At 40.9% G+C, this 24358-nt stretch overlaps 1 protein-coding gene across 1 annotated transcript; it reads right to left on the bottom strand.

The window, feature by feature from the left end:
- Window positions 1-4740: 4740 nt before the first annotated feature.
- On the bottom strand, window positions 4741-23949 carry MLYCD (malonyl-CoA decarboxylase). Its single transcript, XM_082062878.1, has 5 exons — window positions 23359-23949; window positions 15728-15840; window positions 14549-14705; window positions 13879-14028; window positions 4741-5625 (listed from the first exon to the last, which is right to left on the bottom strand). Exons 1-5 carry the CDS (start codon window positions 23908-23910, stop codon window positions 5092-5094), a joined length of 1506 nt encoding a protein of 501 aa, XP_081919004.1. The 5' UTR covers window positions 23911-23949; the 3' UTR covers window positions 4741-5091.
- Between the last annotated feature and the right edge of the window lie 409 nt (window positions 23950-24358).

The following is a 24358-nucleotide window of genomic DNA, read 5'->3' as shown; positions in this document are numbered from 1 at the left end:
CTATCACTTTGAACAACTGCAGTCAAAATTGCGTTTTTGAATTCCATTTCTTAAAATGGAAGCAGAATATCTTTTATTTCCTCACAATCTTACAAACCCGATGCTTGCCTAGTATATCTCTTTCAGCTATTAGTTGCACGTGCTGCTTTTCAGAGATTACAATTGTTAATGCTACCCACAATTAATAGATGATAAAGAGGAAGAGATGGATATTGAGAAATATAATACATAATACAGAAATGCAATACAACCTTCTGTTTTTCAGCAGTCTTGCAGTGAGCTAATTCATCGTGCAGGGAGTTACTGCGTCTCCAAAAACAGCCACATGAAAAATGAACCCAACTCCTTTAAAATAAAAATTTGTATTTGCACATGTTCATTATAGCCTTGGCTGCACAGAGATCCCGAGTTCGCATTTGTCACTGTGACAAAACAATCAATACAACCCAAATCCCGCACTTTTTAAGAAAACAAATCTCCCATTGACTTCAACAGTGGCAGCACTTAAAATCAGCAGATTTTCAGCATTTAGCAAACCAAATTAACAGGGAACTTGTGGGGTCAAAACCAGAGTTTGACACCTGTTGATAACAAGAGAAAAGTTGACTACAATGCCAGAAGCTGCTCTTCCAGCCCTGCACCACTGAGGAACTATGAGAACCTCAGGAAAGTAGTCCCAGCTCTTTTCAGGAGCAGCAGCTGGTGAGTAGGCTGGTATTGGATCCAAAGAAGCCAACGAACCGTGACAACTTCAGCAGAGTTTGTGTTGTGTGGAGCATCCCCTGCTGCAGGGCTCGTCGGGTGGTACCGGCTCCCGGGATCGCGGAACAAACCGCTGCGGGGAACACGGACTGACGACAGAACCAATCTCACATTCAGCTCTCCTCGGGCTTTCAGCTGCAATCTAAGTTTTAACCACTTATCCAGCATGTCAGATTACACACTGCTGTATCTCAGCATTCTCCAGGTACTTATCAGTCCCAGTGCAGATTTAAGAGGAACGTGTAGGCGTTCATCTATTAGATATAATGCGGCAACAAGCGATTTCTTTCTGAATGGTTTCAGGTATACTCAATAAAAAACTTAAGTCTGACTACAAATTACCTTGAATCTAACTCACACTATGCCCAGTTCCCTAACCACAAGCATCTATTAGCTTGGCTGTAACACATCAAGGCAGCTCAGCTTGCCTTAGTACCCTGTGCACCATGTAGCCGATGCCTTGATGGAAGATTTATGGCAGCTGCACATGGAAAAATATCAATCAACAGTCACTTGAGTGAGCACATCTCAACAAGCTTATGACAGGACTTCCTTTTAGGTCCATTTAGAAGTTCTCTTTGGAAGACAGGTGCTAAATGGTGACAAACATCCATACAACTTCCTAGAGGCTTGCACACTTGCTCGGGAAACATTTGGGGCTTTCACCTCTGAGTGATATTAACTTGTGATATTTCTTGTACCTGATCTTTGTTGTGCTTGGAAATGCATATCTTTGAAGTATCTGCTGTTCCATCAAATCTGCTGAAGAATTCAAATGTGATTGCTTATTCCTTATTTTCTAAAGAAAACAATGCTAAGAACGTGTGAACTGCTCCTGGCCTTCTGACCGTAACCCTGATATTTCCCTTCCTAGGGGAGGTTCTTTATTAAGAGGCTGAAGAATCAGACTACCACTACCTTACTCTGTCTGGTTTAATAAACCTTTGTACCCATTTCCACAAGACCACAGCAGGCTGCTTTGCAGGTTATGGCAGTCAATAACTAAAACAAACTACAGTAATATACACAGAAGGCAAGGAGAGTTTGTCTGATTCGAGAAGCACTTACTCCTTTCTTTTTGTGATGGCTCAGCATCTGCAAATAAACTGAATATCCTTCATTCAAGCAGTATTTTGGGCTCTCATTACCCTTCTGGGGCACATGTTAGAACACAGGTCCTGCTCAACTCCATGCAACTTGTACAGAGAGGCCCTACAGCTGTGACAACAAAAACGGTGTAAGTTGATCATAAAACAAGCACAAATGACAAAGTAACATCATTTCTATTGATTTGCTTTCAAAAGCGGGATGTGGCTGTGAAACTGCAATGCTTTTATACGCTGCACCTAACAGCACAGCCGGTACCGTTGGTTACTGAGTAAGTGAACCTCGGAAACCAGCCACAGCTTTTTCTTTCTAGACACATGGTAGGAGAAGTTGCCCTGAAAGAGTCAGTTGAAGGGCCAGTGATGCTGGCAAAGCCCCCTGGCAAATCCTGCACTTTTCACCTGGCAAATTCTGCATCATGGAGGGGTTTCCAGCAGGAGCTGCGGTTGGGGTGTTGCTTTGAGGAACGAATGGCGCTGTTACTGTTTGCTACCGACTGCACCGAATAGGGCAGCCAAGAAAATAAATGACAGTAGAAAACAAAGCAGCCCATCTGGAACACGGGATGTCTCCTCCTGGGGCTTTAAGGCCTGAAATAAACTCTGACTTAAAAGCTAAGTCCTACAGGCTGTAATCCTGTAGAACAGTCCAGATAGTTCACATTTTGTACTGCTGTTTACTGACTCAGTGCTACATCATGATCTGGAGGGTCACTGTCCAGCTCAGTGGTACCAGTTAAAAACCTGCCCCCAAAATCAAAATCACTGCCCCCACCCAGAAACCTGCAGCTCACCCTCTTCAAATACTTGAATAAAATTAGAATGGTGAAGGCTGCTCAAAAGTAGACATAGTAGTAGAAAGTAGTAACTTTACCAAATAATTCTGTCTTTACTATGCCTCATTTTTGAACCTAACAATCCAAGTCATAGATTTAAGCTACTGCCCTTTTATTAATGCCAGTTTTCCACCCATAACACACACCTTTGGGTATTGTTCTACAGCCATACCATTAGTTCTAACAACTTAAGCCTCGGTAACTACAGGGATATTTTCACTAATGTAACAGTTGCAAATCAGTTGATTGATTGAGGTATGTTTAAGAAGTCTCTGACATTCCGGATGGCACAGGTCTGATGTACACACACTGTGGCAAAACTTACTTGCGATTTCAGCCTTGGCCCTTCAAAGGGAAACACGGCGCAGTATCCCACATCCTAAATTAATCTTAAAGTATATTGTTTGAAAGACATTACTATAGTAAAAGGAAGCAACGACTTCAACAACTTTCAGTATTTTGGCTTCCTTAGAGGAAAGGCAGTTAAGTCGTCTTTCATGTTACATGTACGCTCTTCAGAAATGGCATAACAATTGTTGCACACTGAGCGGGAGAAAAAGAAACCAGACTTCTCTCTTCTTCCTGAGTTGTTTGAGAGAATAAATCCTCTTTTAGTGACACAGTTACCATCCTAGTGAGTAGTACAGATGGTAATTTTTTTTTTTTTGGCTTGTACCATATGCTGCTGGTATAGGCACCAGAACACCACAATTCAAGGGGAACCCAACTGCTCTTTAGTGGTTTTGGCAACTGAGAAAATGTTGGACACATCTTGCTTGCAAGAGGATGAGGGTTTTGTGTTTTTTTTTTTTAAATCATACCTGATCAAAATCAATAAACTAACTTTAACCTGTTGATGTATGAGAAAGCTGTAGACTTTTTTTAGAATTATTCTTAAAAATAAAGGCAACATGGCATAGCAGCATTGCCACTGCTAACATGGCATCACTGCCACCCATGACCAGATGTTGCATCAAAACGTTTCTGCTCTCATGGGAATAACAGACAGTAAATAAACCCCCTCCTTTAACTATCGGCGTTGCAAAAATCTACCATGAACAGACATCGAACTTTTCTCTGCTTGGAGATATGTATAATAGGTTCGCATATCATGTTACCAGCTTGGAGGATGGGATTTTTTTCTAACAATGAACACAAAAAGTGTATCCAATTATACAAATTCACTCTAGAAGAAAGGCTAATTGGACACTTACAGCTTTCTTCACTTCTGTTCTCGTACATGAGCAGGAACCCTACCATTTTCAAATCCTCTGTATAATTCTTGTCTTGAAAACAGGACTGGAATTTGACCAGACACGGAATAAATCAGAAATCATAAACCGGCATGAAACTCTGTTCAGATGGTCCATCTGCTGTGGTGATGCTGTTATCAAGGAGGGCTGTTAAGTCACAGAGGGTACATGCTGGAATAAACAAGACATGATTTATTCAGAAAGTTTATTTTATTAGTTTATAGCTCAGTCCTACTTCTTTATTAAAAAAGCTCTTTGTCAACATAAAAAATTATCAGAGGCAAAGTATAATATATATTATACTATATTATATTATGTATATATATATAATATATCTTATATTGTATTTTTATATATATATTCGGAAGCTTCTGAACTGATCCCCAAATATCAGTCTCTCTTATTCTCTTCTCTGATTTGAACATTTCTTTTTTGCTCATTATATTTTAGCGACAAAAGTACAAATGTAATACTACATACCTGCTGCACTGAGAGATCCTGATTTTTCGACAATATTAATTCCGGGCTTTTCCATGCCCCAGCGGAAAAGCATGGACTCAGTTTGATTTTCAATGGGTTTGGAAAAGGAAAATACCATGAGGTTTTATATAGGAGTTTTTGAGGAAGAAAGAGACAGATATTATTGAAATAAAATTGTAGATTATTCTTTTACTAATATATTTGACCGAAAATTTACCTTCATTCAGTACTTCTTTCCAGGTACTTTAGTACTGAACTACCTACGCTTGTATTATGACAAATAAGTGCAGCTCCTTTCAAAGACACAGTTTATACAGGTTTATTGTCAAGAGAATAACGGTAGGGCTCAAGTATTTTCCATTCAAGCTACCACTGAGAAACTGATTGACAGAATTTTACCCCTCCTTCAGTACAAACCTCCAACTCATTTGCACGTAACAGATGTCTAGAACTTGCAGTGACTCAATCACAGCAAATCAGGTTTTGAGTATGTGGCAATGTAAGCATGAAAACAGATAACCTAGATCACCTGGCATCCCGCTGCGCTGAGTACAATTTGGTTTATAATAGACATTCTCATTTAAATATAGACATTGCGAAATATTACAGATCTTTATAGGCAAGGAACTAGTTCTTAGTTTTCATACTATTTAATTAAAGCTTGCTATTTTGCTGGAACTGAGACACCAAGGAAAGAACCTGCTCTGAGGCTTTAATCTGTTTAGTCCCCAGGTAGGCCGCGCTATTACTGGCAGTCTCCTCGAGGAAATAGCGGTAATTGACCATCATGCCACAAGAAGCAGTGATGCCCCGAGGGCTTGTGTCCGCCATCCAGTTTATCCGCCACAGCACCGAGCCGTTCTGGAGATGAAAATTTGCTACAGGATTAAGAGCATAGCCGCGATGCTTCTCTCCATACAGATACCAGGCACAGAGTCTCATCAATGGCGAATGGAGCACTTTGACTAATTTTTCTGATCTCACCCACTCATTGTTATTTAAGAGTTTCTTTAGTGTTTCAGTAGTAGAGTCTCCTGTGATCTCACAGATTTCTTGCCGCTCTGATTCCGTAAAAAGTTCATTTCTTTCCAGTTCTTTTGTTTGTGAGGAGAGGAGACCAACAAGCCACTTTGTGAATCCCGGGATAGGTGAAAGAGTAGAAAAAGTTTTTATCTGAGGAAGTTCTTTCTGCAGACAAAAGAAGAAAAAGAAATCATGAGTTTGGCCATAATTGACAATGAGAAGTTTGAGTGAAAGAACAACTGGTACCCTTCACTTGATGTAAAGTGAAGACTAGGGATTCTGAGAATAACTGATACACATAGACAAAAATATAAAGAAAATCACCCTGAGGGTAATACATTAGTGACTAGAAATACTTGGAGAATCAAGATTTTAACACTGATGGAATTAGAGTCCACACACACCATCTATATAAAAGTACTTATGCAGTCCTCACCAACACTGCATTCTGGTTTATTGTTTTATAGGCATAAATAAATAAATACAACTGTGTGCCATAAAGAAGTTAATCAGAGGAATAAGAGTTTTTCAAAAGATAAACTTACAAGTTTTCAAACCTTTTAAATATCATTTATTTTTCATATGCAACTATATGTTTTTAAAGTCAAGGGCATTTTATTATTTCAACTTATTGTAAGATCATGAGAGGCACAATTTCTAGATTTTAATGGAATCAAAGTATTTTCTGAAGTTTTGAAATATGTTCTTTATACAGGCCAGCTACTTTATAAGCTATTCCCAAACTATAAACTGAATTGATGAAACAGCAAGATCAGAAATACATACTTGCAGTAAAAAAAAAAAGTATCACATAATTTAAGAAAATTATGTTTTAAGAAAATAAAACTTCTCCTACTAATTTACGAGTAAAAACTGTTGACTATGTAAACATGTAAAGCAAAACATACAAAAGGAAAACTGTGTTAGCTTTGGGACACGGTGACAGAAAGAACAGAGAAGGTTCTTAAACTCAGTGCCACTTGGAATTAACCAAAATTCCATCAGTCAAGCCTGCTGAAGGAGTGGGGGGCAAGGAACAGAGGGAAGATGAGCTGAACTGAAACAACCACAGTGTTGTTTTAATTACTGTTCATATAGGAAGAAGTGGTAAGAAACAAGACATTTATCAACATTACAGAAGCATCTGAATGTCAACAGAAAATTATCTTTAAATGATTACAAAACGCATTTTTTTCTACTTTGCGTATTACAGAGATAACCATTAAAAAGCCATCGTTGCTCAGATGTTGCCTCACACTAGCAAATGTTGATGGACCGCGTGCTGCGAGGTTGGTTGTGTCGCACCTGCGCTGCTGCATCCTCAGGTACCGCTGTGCTCCTGCACCCTCGGGTACCCCCTCTGTTCCACACAACGCTGCCATCTGTGTCCTGCTTCATGAGGATACAGGACCCAGGGAAGGCAGACCTGGCATCTCCTCATTGCAAACTGGAGCCAAGCACCAGTTCTAATAAACTTCGATAACTGGAATAATATTCAGCTGGTTCACCTTTTCCCTTCCCACACAGAGCTTCCCGAACGGCTGGCTGCTGTTCTGCTGGCGCCGGCACTATGATACACCAGCCAGCTCAGATCTACCACCTCCTCCGTTTTTGCCTAAACTGAATAACCTTCCGTGTTCCCCTTATCTGAAGTTCTTTGACTGTTATACAGATATGTAAGTTAAATAATTTGTCTTTTGGGACCAGATAGGAACAAGGGAGGCAGACCATGTTACAAAGAAACACCCCGTTTCATCTCCTTAGAGAACTGGATAAAGGTAAATTATTTTATAAAAACACTCTTTTCTGTATCTTACTGAAAAAAAAAACCAACAACAAAACACAACTACTTTTGTAATGAGAGTGCCCAGGAGATCCTGACTGTGTCATATACTCAACTGCTCCAGCTACCATGGTCAGATAGGGCAATACTAGTAAAGTGTTAAGCTCCTGTGACTTTTTCAAGTCTGCACTAAAGGACATGATGATATTTTATTTCTAAGAGTAATTCCAAAGCATAAGTCTGTAACAAGACCTGTGAAATATAACTATCAGATTTCATCACATATGCATTTCGTAAAAAGATTCTTTGTAAATCTATAGAAAGAGATGTCTCTGGAAGGCAACTTCTGCTGATATCGTAGCACCTCTCTGGACAATTTTAGCTAATACAGCATTTATAAAACAAAATAATTTACCAAGGTTGTGCTCCTACTGTGGAACAGGACTACAAAAGGCATGGATATAGAAAATATGTTTTAATTAAAAGAATGTTTCTTGGAGAAGGCAGTTAAGCCTTTTTAGAAAAAGTTTCACCTCTGCTTTTGAAAAAGAGAGCAATGACCACAGTAAATTAAAAAAATATATATTTGAGGGCAGAAAAAAGGCAACAATGAGAACAGAACAAAGCAACTCCATAAACTTCAAAATTCTTTCCGTTACTAACCCTACACTAAATACTTCCCCATGGATATAAAGACTATTTATCTGCAAATCAATTCAAAATGACTTTATAAAATTTGACTACAGAAGCTAATGCACTCATTAAGTCTTCCTTTGATCACCCTCCATCCACCCCCTTGCAGGGTTTCTCAAATCAAGGAGTATACCTAATCATCACATTTGGAATCCAGTTTTCTTTAAAGCAGCAGGATCTTAATTAGTCCAGCAGAGGAGAGTTCTGCTCAGCTGCCTCCTTGTCAGCTGCACTTTCCTTGATTCAGCACTAACTCCCACCAAAGACAACCCACAGCCCTGCTGGAGAAGGAGGAGGGAGAAAGATGGCACAAAAGTGAATTTTTAAAGACTACTGGAAAAATGCTTCACGAAATTTGTTCCTGGAGAAGAAGCTGCTAGCTTTCAGTTTTGTCAAGATGGTAACGAGCGTCATTACCTGCTGCTTTCCTTTCTGCATCAGCACCACTGACCGGCGGTGACTGCAGTGACCGACTGTAGTTTAGCTGCTGACACACTCTGCTGTCAATGATCTGACCTTTTGTGTGTCAGCTCTTACTGCAGCCAGATGAATTTCTGCCCCAAAGGAAGGGCCACAACTCCCTTCTGAAGGATCAGTGACCCAGTGCCCTTCTGCCTGTCCACACAAAAACGATGGGTGACAACTCAGCAACTGCCCAGGATGTGACAGACCTGCAAATGAACCTTACGGTGCAGAAACACAAACCTGTAATAACGAGAAATACCCTTTTCATGTCAGCATCCTTAAGCAGCAGCAAGTTCCCCCCAAAAGACACTGGATTTCAAAATGCGGTTTCATTCTTCGATGTCTTCGTTCCCTGTTGTGGTTTGAAGTTCGTGTTTAGTCCGTGACACAGAGAACACAAGAGACAGGGATAAATTGGTGAAGTTTACAAATTAAAGACCTATTAATGAGGAATCCTAAATGTGCTGCTAGAGGGAGTACAGATGTTACTATTGTGCATTGGGCATGAAAAAGAAGGGAAAAAGAAAAAGGTTGTTAGATGCTATTTTCCTCTAGGTAGGGATTCAAGGAATAGAAGAGGTGTTTCTTTATGACCTGAAGATGGGATTATATTCCTGAAAGGTGTCTTTTTTTTCCTAACTATATTACTCATCCTATAAAAGACAGTGTCTTGAGAACATATTCCTTAGGTTTCTTTCACAAATTCTTCACCGATGTTTGGGGTTAAAACCTGAGAGAGGAAGAAGGAAAGTAATGTTGAAATCTGAGCAGCAGAGATTCTTCTTTCAGGTAAAAGGAAAAACTGATTGGACCAAGAGGAAAAACTGCTCACCACAAAGCCAAGTCTGGAAGTCTCCTGCACTATCTCTGCTAAGAAAGCACCATGTTGGAAAATACTATTTTGCTCCTCAGCAGAGCTCACAAATGGAGCTGAGCCGTGGCCATTGTGTTGTACGGTGACAATTCCATCTCATCTCCCTTGCAAAGCCGAGAGGGAACCAATGCATCACCCATCCATGATGACAAAAGTGAGAATGAACTATTTCTTCCCATATTTGTGTATTTATAATAACTACTGCAAAGTTCCTAATAAACTAACTGACATTTTGCTTCTTTGTGATATTGACTGCTCTTTGCTTATCATTCACTTTCAGGAGTGACCTGTTCACCAAGCCCTGCTCAAAATATTTATGAGGAAGTTAGTAGCTCCTACTCTATTAATAAATAAATACAAAATGGGAAATCGTGTGTATTTTTTACTTCTTAGGACAGATAACACATGGGAAAGCGACCCCATTTTGAAGTTACAGTACAGACTACAACATATCTGATAAATGCTTGAGTTCAGGAGCTTATCTGAGGTAGCCATTTCTTGTAGAAAAATAAATAGATGCAGCCAAGTGTGCACATTTATGTTGTTGCTAAATCGATGTGCTAGTTTCTAAGGCTATTGGTGGAGAACCATTAATGTATATTTTCTTGTCAGAAACCCACACACCATTAAGAAACAGCTGCTCATTTTGTTTGGGGGTAGGTTTCTGGTTTTGGTTGTCTTTTAGGTTTTGGTTTGGGTTTTTTTTTTTCATTGCAAAAGAGCACAGATCTCTCCTGTCATCCATATCTCATCTGAAACTGTCTTGCACTCTCAAAGCTGTAGTCCAAGGTCACATTTTTCATCAATGAAAGCAAAGCCTGTTTTGGAAATTATGATCTCCCCAGGTCACCTAGATCAAATTAAGGTAGCAATTATCAACAGCCCAACCAGAAAGCTAAAATCTGCCACCAATTGTTAAGCATTCAATCGAGTCACACAGCAGCTATCAGTTTTCTCCCCCAAACGCCACAGGCTATAAAATTCTAAGCCATTTTCTCAAAGGCTTCACCACAGTTATCTGTGTCTGTCATCTGCAGACTGAATTGCTATGATGTACCTTCTGCAGAGCTCCAGACCATTTAGAGTGGCTACGAACACCTTCTGAATTAAATGTCTGTCTAATGAGAAATCTGTTCTATCTGTCTACACATTCACCAGCACCCATCGCTCACTAGAAATGCACCTTGCTGCTTGTTTTTGGGGGTTGGTTTGTTTTCTTACTAGTTGTCTCAAATAATTTCAGAATCAAATTCGTTTCTGGGAGCAATGCAAGCTTAAATTTAAGAAATACAAGAGATTATTTCTGTTGTCTAGTCCCTGCTTTGTATACATTAATATAATCATGAGACTATACAGAATGCATACGGAGCCTATTCTCAGATTTCTACTGGGTCCAAAGCCGTATCAGTGGACTAATGAGTTCATCCCACTGCTTGCTCCAAAATAATCTGAACAGATAACAATAGAAGCCTGTTTATAAAACCCTTCTAAATTGTTTGTGTAGCAAACCTTTGTCAAGCAACTACCAAAAAAAAAAGAAAAATCTCCTATTTATCACAGGATCCTTTCTGTTAGGATGCCCTTTGTATGCGACACAAGCTGCATCCCTAAGGGGCTGTTCTGATCTCCATTATATCCCTCCCCTTTACCCAATTATATCACAATACCTGTGGCAAATGCCAAATCATAATGTCTAGGTGGAGATTACAAACTGCAAACTGTGCACATATAAAGAGATGAAACTGAGGACCCATTTCTGTGACTCAACTTCATACGTCCTCCATCTGCTTAAATCAGTGGAAGATCATAAAAGCTGGGGCCATTAACTCCTGTGCAGGGCCTCAAACTAACGGTGCTTAACATCAAGGGTTGGAATCTTCACCAGAGCCTCCACTGCTGCAGTTTTCCTAACAGGCCTAATAAAAGCCCGTTTGCAAGAGAGACTTTAATGGGGGAATCTATACTCGACATACTTCGAAGGTGAGCAGTGCCACCTACACGTGTTCATGCTCCGCAGTGTATGTGACCAGTTCAGGGAAATTAGCAGGAAGATTTCTAAAAAATTAAGTTCCATCTTAACTGCCCATTGATGAGATTTTAAGGAATCTGGTACTAACTGAATTTATAGACATTATAGAGTAGACACCTGCTAGATCAATGTTTCAGTACAGTTTATAAAAATCTCACCAAATAAAGACTTCAATGGCGGAAAAAAAGAGTGGCTATTAGCATATTTCTACATTTGTGCATGTCTCTTTCTGATCTAATGATATACATTCGTGACAGCTCCCATCTGGAGTTTTCCTTATGAAGAATGACAGCTGAGAATTCAGTTTGGAGGTTACAATGGCACTTACAAGTAGAAGTGTCAGAGCAGGTTAAGTTAAGGCAAAGTCAGATAAAGGATTTTTACTAGAGCATAAATAAAGTTCTAAGAGTTTGCAGTGCCCTGGGAACATATGAATCAAATAACATTCTGCAGATCAAACACAGCCACAAAAGTTAACTCAAATGGCAGGTTATAAAAGTGTATCATCAGTGATTCAAATATAATGAAAAACAAATGGTCTTCAAATGGTCTCCTCTTCCCAAAGCATTTTATTATCCGTTAAATTAAAGAGAGTCTCAACTTACGTAACCTGGAACACTTGGTGATTTAGCAGCACTTTAAAGACTCATTTATTGCAAAGCCATGCAAAGGTTATATAAAAAATCCTCTTCCTATCAGAGACCTCAACTATCTATTTTTACAAAGGCTGCTGGAAGTTTGCTTAACGAGATGTAATTTCTGACCCAAGATTTTTTTGCTGAGGCTCTATTGTTTCAGCTGCTGCCACCGAGTCAACTCAGCACTACTGCAGTACCATTTGTCCCTTTTAAACTAAGTGACTATAATATTGCTTCAAAAATTATGGCCAACCTAAACACAGACAACCTTGGAAAGTCCTTTGCTTTGCTTACACCTGACCAAAGCAAGCATGTGTGTGCAATTAATGCACTGAAGTAGGACCTCCAGAATTTTGGGAGACAAGTAAAACAGGCTGCCAAGAGTATCACTCATCATCTGCTCTGCCTTTGCCCTGAACTACCTAACTCTGCAGGAATTTCACAGTGGAAGCATTTTGAAGTTGAAATACATGGCTCTTCTATCCAATGAATCAAGAACTCCACTGAGATAGGAGTCACAACATCTGCAACAAAAGCTGAACGACCAGGCATTAGAGAAGTGCATTGAATATTTCTGGTAACAGTGTGATGACTCAGGGTCACTTCGACAGATGTGAACAGGTAATGGGAGATGGTTCTTGCAGAATTCAAGACATCAACAAAGAGTGGAAGAAAAACTATTAGAGAGTCACATCCATCATGAATAAACACTCCTGGATTATCCTTTTATCTCTTTTAGCCCGACAATGGTACACAACAAGGTTCATCATCAAGAAAAGGAAAGGTGTAGAGACAATACATGGAGGTCATTTACCTTAATATATTAACAGATATAGAGAATAAATATAAATAGGCAGTTCAAGTTTTGCTACAATTTCATATTCAACTAAGTACATGTCCAATTCACCTTACTAATAATAGCACATTTTTCACAACATCTTAAAGCAGTGTACGAAACTTAAGTAGGGAGGAAGACCTGCATCTTTGGCACCGTATGCCGAAGTTACTGATTCTTGAGGCAATAATTTTATGATAAGAATGTATTCAAAGTCATCTCAGCCAAACCGTTTCCTATTAATCTTGTATTTGATGAACCCTGAAGGGCTGGATTTGCAACACTGAAATGTAGAAATGTTGTAAGTATAAATAAGAAACACGTTCTTCTGTTTGACAGATCAAATTTGGGAACTTGCACACAAGTTATCTAAGTATGATATGTCTATTTTCCTTTATAACTCACTCATAACTTTTCTAGTGTTATAAGCAATTTAGTGATGGACAAATACATTGTCAATATGGTTATTTTATGAGAGCAACTCAATTATCCAGAAATTATTTTTCAAATGTGAGAGCACGTAACTGCATGAATTTATTCCAATTTCCCCTCATTTAAGATCAGACAGATGGCCCAGCCTAATTATACCTGGACTGCTGCACTTCAGACAATTAATCTAAAAGCCATTCCAAAAGCAAGAAGCAACAACATTCCGTCAAAATATCCATTAAAAATTAAGTAAAATAAAAAAAAAACTTTAGGGCAGCCAGCTATGATTCAGCCATGGACTAATCAATCATTTTGTAGAAATTTGGTGCATCCAATTTCAAGTTATTTTTGTAAGCAGAACTGAAGTTCTAATCACAGACAATTTTCCAGACTTTACTAATCCAGATGTTGGAAGAATGAATATAAACACAAGTAGAGACCATTACTTTTAAGTGGTAGCTCTACTAGTAATTTAAGTAGTAAAGAGTATTAAATAAAATAATGAACTCAACACACGGTACATTGAAGGTTGATCTGGTAAGAAGTTCCAAGTATAGGGGAAGACTTAGCAGCTCCTTGCCTTGAGCCCTGACACAAAAAGGAAGCTAAAACAGCAATACAACGGGAGGAAATTGGCCAAGCAGCATCTGAAGTGCACCCTGCAACACCTACCTGCAGCTCTTTTACAACCCGTTTGATGAGGTAAGTCCCAAGCTCCACACCTTGCAGCCCCTGCTGAGTCAAACTGATGGAGTAGAAAATTGCTGTTGTAATTTTGTCTGTATCTTCTGTTTCTAAAGGTGGCACTTCTTTCACTATGGCCTGGGAAAATTAGAATAAAATAAAAAAGTGGTAGTTATTATCATCATTATGGGGCCCTTCTTTTTAACTTTCAAATGAATTAACACTTTTCCCCACTGTTTTATTCCTTATCTTCTGGGAGAAACAAAAAAAAAAATCTAATCAAAAAAGCTGCTTATCCATTAGCAAGTGCAGGAAATAACCGTAATGTGGATTAAAATATTCAGAAGTAATCACAACTGCTTTGAAGTTTTAATCTCATTTGCTACCTTTTCTTACATATTCCTTATCTTTTCTTACATATTTCTTATCTTTTCTTATTCTTCTTGCACTTGAGCAAAACCCCAAAATTTCAACTTATATAATACAGGAGATAGAATATTGCTGTAATTTTTAAGTGCCAATTCTCTCATCTCTTAATAAAAAGAAAAAAAATGAAACAAAACCAAATATTCCCAAATTATAAGGGATTATGGATTTTAAAAGAAGTAGATTGCAATTTGAGCACTTTGCTGTGTACTAAATGCATCAGTGACTGTACCTGGATGCTGCTGGAGATGTCACTGGTTAGTGCAACATGCAAGACTATCAAGGGCTCTCCTGGGATTGCACAGTGAGAAAAAAAGTAGCATCTTCTGTATGACCCAACTCGACGCTTCATATCAACCCAGTTTCTAACAGGATGCACGGCTTCAGAACTCAATGAGAAAATAAATAAAAAAAAAAAAGTAAAATTATATCTTTCTTTTTTTCATTTCAAAATAGAGATCGGCTGCCAACCCTACAAGCTCAGCACTTTTCCCACTGATGTCAGTGACAAAACTCTCCAATCAAAAAAGGAAAGTCAGGTTGCAAGTGAAAAAAAGTAAAATTCATCAGCAAACTGCAACAAAGTAGATTGTAAAGGTGCTGCATACTCGCATTCTCTAGTTTTATTTGGGATATGCTTATTACATAACTGAGATTTCACGTGCATTTCTAAGCCATTGAATGAGTCTGAACACACCTCTAAGGAATTTGTTTTCCCAGGCTACAAACTAGTCTGTTAACACTCCCAGTCTTAAGTACTTCCAGAACTCTTTAGAGATTCATTTTACTTTGAGCCTTTTATATAACAAAATGCCACACAACAAAGCTTTGATTCTGTCACCTTCAACTTCATCACTACAACTTGGAATATTTGGCAGAAATTCAGAAATAACTGTTGCAGGATTTAAGGAAGGGGAGCCTCAGTGCACTAGAAGTAAAACGTGCTCTTGAGCATTGGGCACCCCATGCTGCATCAGATTTAAATACTGATTTTCCAGCAACACTGCTGGTGTAGGGTGAGGGGAGAAGGTGGTGGCAGCCGTGATGGAGGCAGCAGCACCAGTGCGAGGAAAGAGAGTGTGAGAAGACAGAGCTGCACAAATCTGCGTTTGTAGGAAAAGTACCAGCAGCACCTCTGGGAATGTGGGAAGAGTAACTAAGAAGGTTGGAAGAAAATACACCAGTTTGTGAGTGCAAATGTGAGCAAAAGGATCAAATTACGAGACAAGCGATCCCCTTTACTGTTTACTTAATTCCATTTTAAAAAGTGTCCTCTTCGTGTGTTAAATGCAACTATTCCTTAATTATACTTAGCCTGTTGAAAAGCAGTCTCTTGAAAATCGTGGATCTGGGCAGTCACAGCATTTCATCACCATTTCATCCAGGAGCATCAACAACTTTTAGCACTTACTCACTAATTTTCTGGAGTACTTCACAAGGTGATTGCCAAGTGACCCGTTCCAAGTTCAGGAATCCTGTTGAGAACCACTCTGAAAGCATGTTCTTTAAAACTCCACTCATTTCCTGAAAACAAAAGAAAAATGGACATACCTGCTAAATAAAGTAGGTAGAACACACAAATGTGAGTAAAGATAACCTTCTTTCCAACTGCAACATGGGGAAGTATATTAGAATAGTTTCGTTTATTCTGGCTTTAAGGTACTTCCCTCACGAATCTTGTTTCTGCACAGCTCTCAAGCTTTTAGAAAACAACCACAAACCATTTTGGTCAAACACCCCTTGGTGTAGTGAAAGTCTCCAGGTATTTCAGGATTATTTGTCATGTTTTCTTTTGTAAGGGCACATTGCAAGCCAGAAAAATAAGCTAGAGTTGTCAGACCTGGGGTCAAACTAACAGATTCCTATGGCTCTCTTGTCATCCACCTGTTTTTTGGAACAGCATTTCAAGCTGCAGTCTAGCAGCTAGGAGGGAAAACTGCTGATGGCTGCGCTCCTGTTAGGCATTATTTTGAACATGCTGCTCTGCATCTATTGGCAGTAACACAGCTCAGACGGCAACAAGTGACTTGGGAGAAAGCCAGTTATACTACACAGATCCTGGTAAAAGTGGAAAACCTACGAATCAGATGCGTTTTGTTTCTTTGAAGCACCTACAGGTTTACCAAGTGTGCTCCATACAATGGGATATCATGGTGCTCAAATGAACTGAAGGCCACTTGTCAAGATGCAGAACGCATTACCTGAGAGCAGCCCTGCGGAGAACTTGGGGGTACTGGTGGATGAAAAACTGGACACGAGCTGGCAACATGAGCCTGTAGCCCAGAAAATAAATTGTATCCTGGGCCGCACCAGAAGGAGCGTGAGCAGCAGGTGGAGGGAGGTGATTCTGCCCCTCTGCTCTGGTGAGACCCCCCTGCAGTGCTGGTCCAGCTTGGGGTCCTCAGCACAGGACACACATGGATCTGTTGGAGCGGGACCAGAGGAGCCACAGAAATGATCTGAGGCTGAAACAGCTCTGCTGGAAGGACAGGCTGAGAGAGCTGGGGTGTTCAGCTGGAGAAGAGAAGGCTCCAGGGAGACCCTATTGTGGCCTTTCAGTGCTTAAAAGGGGACGATAAGAAAGGTAGGGACGGACTTTTTAGCAGGGCCTGTTGCGCCAGGATAAGTGGTGATGGTTTTAAACTAAAGGAGGGGAGATTCAGGCTGGACATGAGGAAGAAATTGTTGGCCCTGAGGATGATGAGAGCCTGGCCCAGGTTGGCCAGAGAGGTGGTGGATGAACCATCCCTGGAGACATCCCAGGCCAGGCTGGACGAGGCTCTGAGCAACCTGAGCTGGTGAAGATGTCCCTGCTCATGGCAGGGGTGGCACTGGGGGAGCTTTGAAGGTCCCTTCAACTCAAACTATTCTATGATTATAGAGCTACTTCAGGCCCAAGTTTCAGCTCTATAAAAGCAATGCATTTGTAAGCAAAGAAGAAAGTGAAGCAGATGTGCCTTCAGCAATCATTTTGGTAGAAAGGAATATTGTTTATGGGGAATTACAACTCAATTCAAATAATCTGTCAATAGTAAATAATGAAGCTTTATAAAACAACAGGGCAGCATGTAGGGCAAAGAAGCAGCACAGTCCCAGCTGGAAGGGACCTACAACCATCATCTCGTCCAACTGCAACTGAGGCTGTTGAGAAAACTTCTTAGTGCAGAAAGACACAAAACACTTCATACTATCCCAAACTGTGTTTAATTCAACTAAACTGCACAAAATTTGGAGTAGTGTTTGATATAATGGTATACGCAAAGTTCTGAAAGGCTCGACCCCAACAATGCCAGTCTCAAGTTAGGTTGTCATATTTTGTAAATTTAGTGGTAAGTAAATTCTTATTTTCATTTCAGAGGCTTTTCTAGTCATAAAATTACATCTCCAACATTTCATTAAAAAGAAAATAAAGCACCCATTTATTATTCAGCATCCCAATTTTAAATTTGAGCAACAAGACATTCTCAGATTAGTATTTATAATCATAGGCTATGCTTCAGTTTCTATTAGCCGAGTATAATAAATTGTGATTACTTTTTTTTTTTTTCATTCCATGTTCTGGCTACAAGACAGTAAATTACAGGCTTTTTGATCTTCACATCAGGTCCCTATTTATTGAGCAACAAATGGGAAAACTCTTTATGAAAAACTCAAATTATTATTTTTTATTATGAAAACCCACCTCTCTGGTGATGGAACTATTCCAATTTCCCTCTCAAACTACCAAAAAATAAAATACTCCTTACAATGAAAATACATATACAGGTATTTACAGATAACCACAATACGAACAGCAGTAACTAACACTCCTTGCACACCGAATGGATGGTTCAGTTACTGTTAGTTATTGGTTAGATATATGACAGGGCTACAAGGGAAATATTCTGCCAGCCTTCTGAGAGCTGAGTTTTTCCATGGCTTTGCAACGTTTGAAGTTTTTAACTTGATATGCTTTGCTTGGGCACACTGACTTACAGACCTACTCCGACATTGCCATGGGTTTAAAAATATAGGTACAGAATACTCTGGGTGAGATACTGACAAACGTACCCATTAGTAAAATGAAATTCAATAGTGTGACACAAATAAAAGGGAACTGTTTTCCTGCTTTTTTATTGCTAATAGCAATTACTGCAGCAGAAGTGGTAGTGCTGAGAACTTCCCCAGCTCTTTCATTTTATATTGTCTGATGTCTTATTCTTAAAAAAATGTATTACCCTCCCCTGTCCATTTTTGCTCATTTAAACAATGTGTGCACAAGCATTTTCAAGTGACTCAGTCACCTGCAAATGTTATTTTACTGTAATCTCTTGAACAAACACAAAATAGAAATGCATCAACAACCAATATCTAACAGCGCAAGTTGCTTCTGTGTTGATATATCTTGAGGAAATAGAAAAGTATTTGATATTTACAACACAGCAGTGGGCAATCCTTGCTTTAATAGGTCTTTCAACATGCAAAGTAAAAACTAAGATCTGTCTAAGAAATATTTTAGACAGTTTGGGCAAAAATAAAATCTCAGTAGGCCATATAATGGATTCTGTAATTCTCCTCCAGCACCAAGAAAATCCCTTTAATTTTATTTCCACATTTCCTTGTCAGTGCAGATATAAATACACAAAAGCTGTAAGATTCTTGTTGCACATTTGCCTTCATGTAGGTGTTACGGGTACGCTCAACACCTTGAGCAGACCAGCGGTAGTTTGGTACCAGCTCCAAAGGAAGCAAAATCTCACATAGAGCCTACAAGCAAAATATTCTGCCTTCAAGCCAGTTCGAATTCCTCTAACAAAATTTAAAACCACTTTCCCTGATTATACGAAGGTCGGTGTTTGAATCTTCCAGAAAGCTTTACGAAAAATAATTCAAAACTTCAAAGAAAAGTCCAATTTTAAATCCTTGTTGTATTCAGGAGTGGTTGCTATTAATGGAAAAATAACCCAAATAATTATGATATTTCTTTCTTTGTAGTAGACCAATACAAGCGCAACAAGATTACAGGTACATTCCAACTACTGCTTAATTATGGAAGCAGGTTTATTTATAAATCAATTTGACAAAAATGCCATCGTTTTCATTACCTCTTGCCAGCAATTTGAAACTTTCACTGACTTTTTCTAAATCATATGGAAAGATGAAGCATATTTTAAAAGCAATAGCTGAATGCTTTGCTACCTGAAATAACAACACTGTGAATTTTTCACCAGAATCCATATTTCAAATGCTGAAACAGAGTAAGCAAGCAAAATATAAAAAAATCTCAAGAGGAAAATGTTGGCACAGAAGTAGCACTGCAGGTGAGAGGGTTCTGTGCAATAAGGGGAAGAATGACACTCAGGAAACATGTTTGCAGCAAATTTCACTCTGTGCATTGCAAAGGCTCATCAGAAATTCAACTAATTTATAAAGACACAGGAAAACGTCCATGTCCTTTGGTGGAAGGAACAGAACACATGGAAAGTATGGAATAGCAAGAGGAAAGAAATGCAAACAGCACCATGAAGAAGAATTAAGCCCAGCTTTACTGTAATTTAACTTTTCAAATGACGTCTTATTTGCAGTACTGTTTTTTTGAAGTGGTCACCTTAACATTATCCATGAGGCTCATGATAGTAATAACTGGTTCATATATTTAATAGAACAGAAAACCAACCTCTGGGACAGATTGGGACAGATCATGAAGAAAAATTCATCTTCACCATATATCCTGAATACATTTTTGGTGGACTCTTTGGAAAAAAAGGGCTGTATAGCTTCAAATATATAGTTTACTACTAAATTTTTGCCATCTGATTATCAACAAACTTGTGTCAAGAGTATTCATCATCTTTTACACATCCACAGAAAGACATTTACTATGTCAAAATAACTTGTCACTGAGGACACCTATAATTTTCCCGTCTCACTCTAGGTGACAATTCTGCCTTCTAATAACTAACTGAAATAGAAACTAAACCTTATTTGCAGCATGTTCCTTCTTTTTGCACAATCAGTCATTTTAAGTATTTCCAATGCATTGTTCAGGGTTTATGTTCATGATCTATGGAATTCTTCCAGTAAGGTAGTCACCATTATTCTCAATTTCTCATAAGTTAGCTTTTTCAACCCAATCTGTCATATGTTGGATCCCAACAGCTACAGCACCATGACATCTGATTTAATGGACACTGCTAAAATATTTCAGTGACTTCAGAGTCTTTACAAGTCTAATAATGAGACACATTTTGGCACACAGTGCAGCCAGGCAAACGTCACACAGTACATAAAGTCTGAGTAAGGCATTTGCATTTTTTCATTTACTTTAAACATTAATTCACCTTAAGAGGTGATTTCTGAAAGACAACTGACGGCATTATGAAGATGTGTATACTTGGGAGTAAGTGAAGGCAACACTGCCCCACTCTGCAGTGGATCATCTACTTTGTTAATGATTCAGGTACAGTGAAACCAATGGAGAAACAATCATCAGGTAATTTGCATCTCTTGTTTTAAAATAAGACCTTAAGAAATTCAGGCAGACAATAATTCATCACATGTAACAGTGAATCCTGACACATGAACATCTACCCCAAGTTCCAGAGCTTTTTGATATCTTTTTTTGTCTCTCTCCTGCAGTTATGGAAACCAGCAAAGAACCACTCTAAAATTGTCCTCTACAAGGTCACAAAATCTGTTATGGAACAAAAACATTTCTCAAGACTCAAATCCTTCATCAAAAAGGAAAAGCATTCAAACAACCCCTCCCACCCCCAAATCTATAGCCTCAATATTCTGCCATATACTTTCCTGTGTTCTTGACATTTAAGTCTCAGAACAGGTAATACAGTATCTCACACCTATGGCTTAAGGTATCAAATTAAATACATGTGATCTCACAAACCACTCATGCCAGCTTGTAATCAGCTGCGTTGCGGAGGCTGTCAAGACTTCCTGCAGTTTGGGTTCTCATGGTTATTCTGACACTCACTTGCAATTGAAACAAATAGATTTTAAAGGCAGAGCAAGACACTTATTTCAGAAGCAAAATGTAACACCTTTCTCAGGCCAGAGCACTGGAACAGCACATAGTTCTAGGTCTTGGTTGCTGTGGAAAACAGATGAGAATGACTTAAATAAAACTTCAAATGGAAAAGAAACAGTACCCAGGGCAAATTCTTACAACCAATACAGTCACAAAAAACAATGCAAATCAGTTCTAGCTCAATCTCTCCTGGCTTATGTGCCAATTTATCACCAACCCTCAGTTACAGAATATATCACCTTTGAAAATAAAAGTGATCAACAAGTGCAGAGAAAGACTAGGAGAAGAGATATGCAGAAAAAAGCCCAGTTATATGATGAACCCAAACATGTCTAAAAATACTTTGCAGATAAAACATAAAATGCTTACAACAGCCCTTTTATTGAAGCTTTAGTTTTGCAGACAATATTTTCCTACTTTCAAATGGGTCTAGTATGATTCTAAACATATCACATTACTTGAGGCATGTACCTTCAGCTGTTTTACACATTTCTATCCTGCTAATTTTTCAAATTCAGTCTGTTTTTACTTAACATGACCCAACTGGATGTGGGATCTTAGCAATGCCCTTGCTACTTCAGTTATGTGATGACTGTGGCTAATTGACAGCACTGACAAAAAACAACTTTTCCTTGTCAAACTTAATTTGTATCTGAATATTGACAAACAAGTTATGGTCAGTGCATCTGAACAACTTGTGTCTTTCTTTGTGGCCTTCTGGGAAGCCCTGTCAGCTCCTGCCACTGTCATCTTCAGCTAGAAGGGACCCACAAGGATCATCAAGTCCAACTCCTGTCCCTGCATATGACAACCCCACAGATCACACTGTGTGTCTGAGGATGTTGACCAGTCTCTTCTTGAACACTGTCAGACTTGGGGCCGTGACACCTCCCTGGGGAGCCTGTTCCAGTGTCCAGCACCCTCTGGGTGAAGAACCTTTTCCTGATGTCCAACCAAAACCTCCCCAGCACATCTTCCTGCTATTCCCTCGGGTTCTGTCATTGGCTACTAAAGAGAAGAGAGTACATCATTCCCTCTTCCACACCCATGTCACCTCCTGCACCGTGTAACCAGAGGGGATGTTCCACCTCGCCTATTTTCTACACACCGAGTTAAGTCATGACTCCTTTCTCCTATTCATATTCTTCATCATTAGCATGACACAGTTGCTATGTCACTATATCACTGAAATACCAGAGAGAATGCAGAGGAGGCGATGAAGCTGGTGAGGGGCCTGGAGCACAAGTCTGATGAGGAGCGGTTGAGGGAGCTGGGGCTGTTTAACCTGGAGAACAGGAGACTGAGACCTTCTCACTGTCTACAACGACCTAAAAGGAGGCTGGAGCATGGAGGGTGTCAGCCTCTTCTCCCAAGTAACAAGTGACAGGACAAGAGGAAATGGCCTCAAGTTGTGCCAGGGGAGGTTTATATCGGATATCAGGAAAAAATTCTTCCCAGAAAGGGTTGTCAGGCATTGGAACAGGCTGCCCAGGGCAGTAGTGGAGTCAAGGTTTAGACAAGGTTCTTAGGAACATGGTTTAGTGCTAGAGTTAGGTTATGGTTGGACTCGGTGATCCTGAGGGTCTCTTCCAACAGAAACGATTTTATGACTCTATGATTCTATGACTCTACCAGCCCCAGGAGTCACGCCACTGCACGTCACTCCTGCAGCGAGCTCCTGACACAGCTTGGCAGCCCCAGCATCAGCTGCATCATGTCACACTGCGTCATTGTGGTGCTTCCTCCACCGCCCCAATGCCAGCACTTCCCAGCCTCCCACCCCCACCCGAGCTTGACAAGCCATTGCTTCACACCACAGAGTGCTCCCCTCCCAACAGAACCAGCTTGCACTGGAGCCACAGCCATTGGGAATGGGCTTTGGTCATGTCCCACCACGGAGACCCCAACAGTAAACTGGGTTCATGGGCCACTCTTCAGCCCAACATGGAGGCTCCATGAGCGTCAAGTCCAAAAGCCCATCCCCTGCCAGAGCCGCCCATCCCCAGTCCAGCCCTCACCTTGACATGAGGCCCGTCCACCGCCTTGCTCGCCAGCCCCTCCACCAGGTCGCCCCTCAGCTCCACGAGGAAGCGCAGCCCCCCCTCCAGGCGGCCCAGGTGCTGGAACAGCCCCCGGTACTGGGGGTTGAGGTAGTAGCGGAGCCGGTCCTCGGCCTGCAGCAGGGCCCCCGGCTCCCGCTGCTGCTCCCGGGCCTGCAGCACCTTGGCGCTGAACTCCGCCACCCGGCCGTGGTCCACGCCGAAGTCGCGGGCCAGGCGGGTGAGGAGCTCGGCGCGGGGCGGCCCGGCCGCCAGCCCGCGGTAGAACCGCACGAACTCCGCGCTGCGCAGCTCCAACGGGGGCGGCGCCTTCTCCTTGGTCTCGTAGGGCGGCAGTGGCGGGACGGCGCGGCTCAGCAACTCCTCCATGCCCGAGGGAGAGGCGGTGCTGGAGCCCGCCGGGCCCCGGCGCAGACCGGCCGCCACCGAGACGCGGCGCAGCCCCCGCGACACCGCCCAGGGCCCACGCAAGAGGCACCGAGGGCTCAGGCACGGGCCCAGGTGGCTCATTCCGTGACAGCCGCAAAACACCCTCGGCCAAGGCCAGGCCGTGGCACCGCCCTCGGAGCCGCAGGGGGAGAGCTGATAGGCTGGTGTTACAGACTGCCAGCCCACCTCACCAATCGAGAGCGAGAAGAGTGTGGCGGAGTTGGGGTGGTGCCGGACGCCATCTTGAGCGTGGCGCAGCCGAACGGGTGACTGGGCTGGTTCACAGCGGCCGCGCCTCGTCCCGGGGTGGCCACTGTGCCCAGTTACTGACGCTTTTTCGTCGCTCAGAGTTTCTCTCTCCCTGAGTGCACTTTGCGGAGCCTTCCCTGTACAGCCCGTTGGCTCCTGTATCGTGCTCACCTTTGGCTCCCATTTTTCCCCGACCCACCACTGTTCCCTCATAGTGGGTACAGGGGTTACCTCACAGCCTGAGCCAGCCCATGCCAGGCCTGCTGGTATTTGCTCTGAA

This window comes from Streptopelia decaocto (genome assembly GCF_964273445.1).
Source record: "Streptopelia decaocto genome assembly, chromosome: 11".
NCBI lineage: Eukaryota > Metazoa > Chordata > Aves > Columbiformes > Columbidae > Streptopelia > Streptopelia decaocto.
Note: the sequence above shows the minus strand (reverse complement) of the source record. Positions and strands in the feature narration are given on the sequence as shown.

What these genes read in the sequence shown, in the direction of transcription:
- MLYCD (XM_082062878.1), bottom strand. Translation starts at nt 23,910, where the DNA reads ATGAGCCACCTGGGCCCGTGCCTGAGCCCTCGGTGCCTCTTGCGTGGG. An exon ending in GTACTCCAGAAAATTAGTGA is followed by an intron (nt 14,706 to 15,727) that starts GTAAGTGCTAAA and finishes TTTCTCATTGAG; the next exon opens with TTCTGAAGCCGTGCATCCTG. An exon ending in ACATCTCCAGCAGCATCCAG is followed by an intron (nt 14,029 to 14,548) that starts GTACAGTCACTG and finishes TAATTTTCCCAG; the next exon opens with GCCATAGTGAAAGAAGTGCC.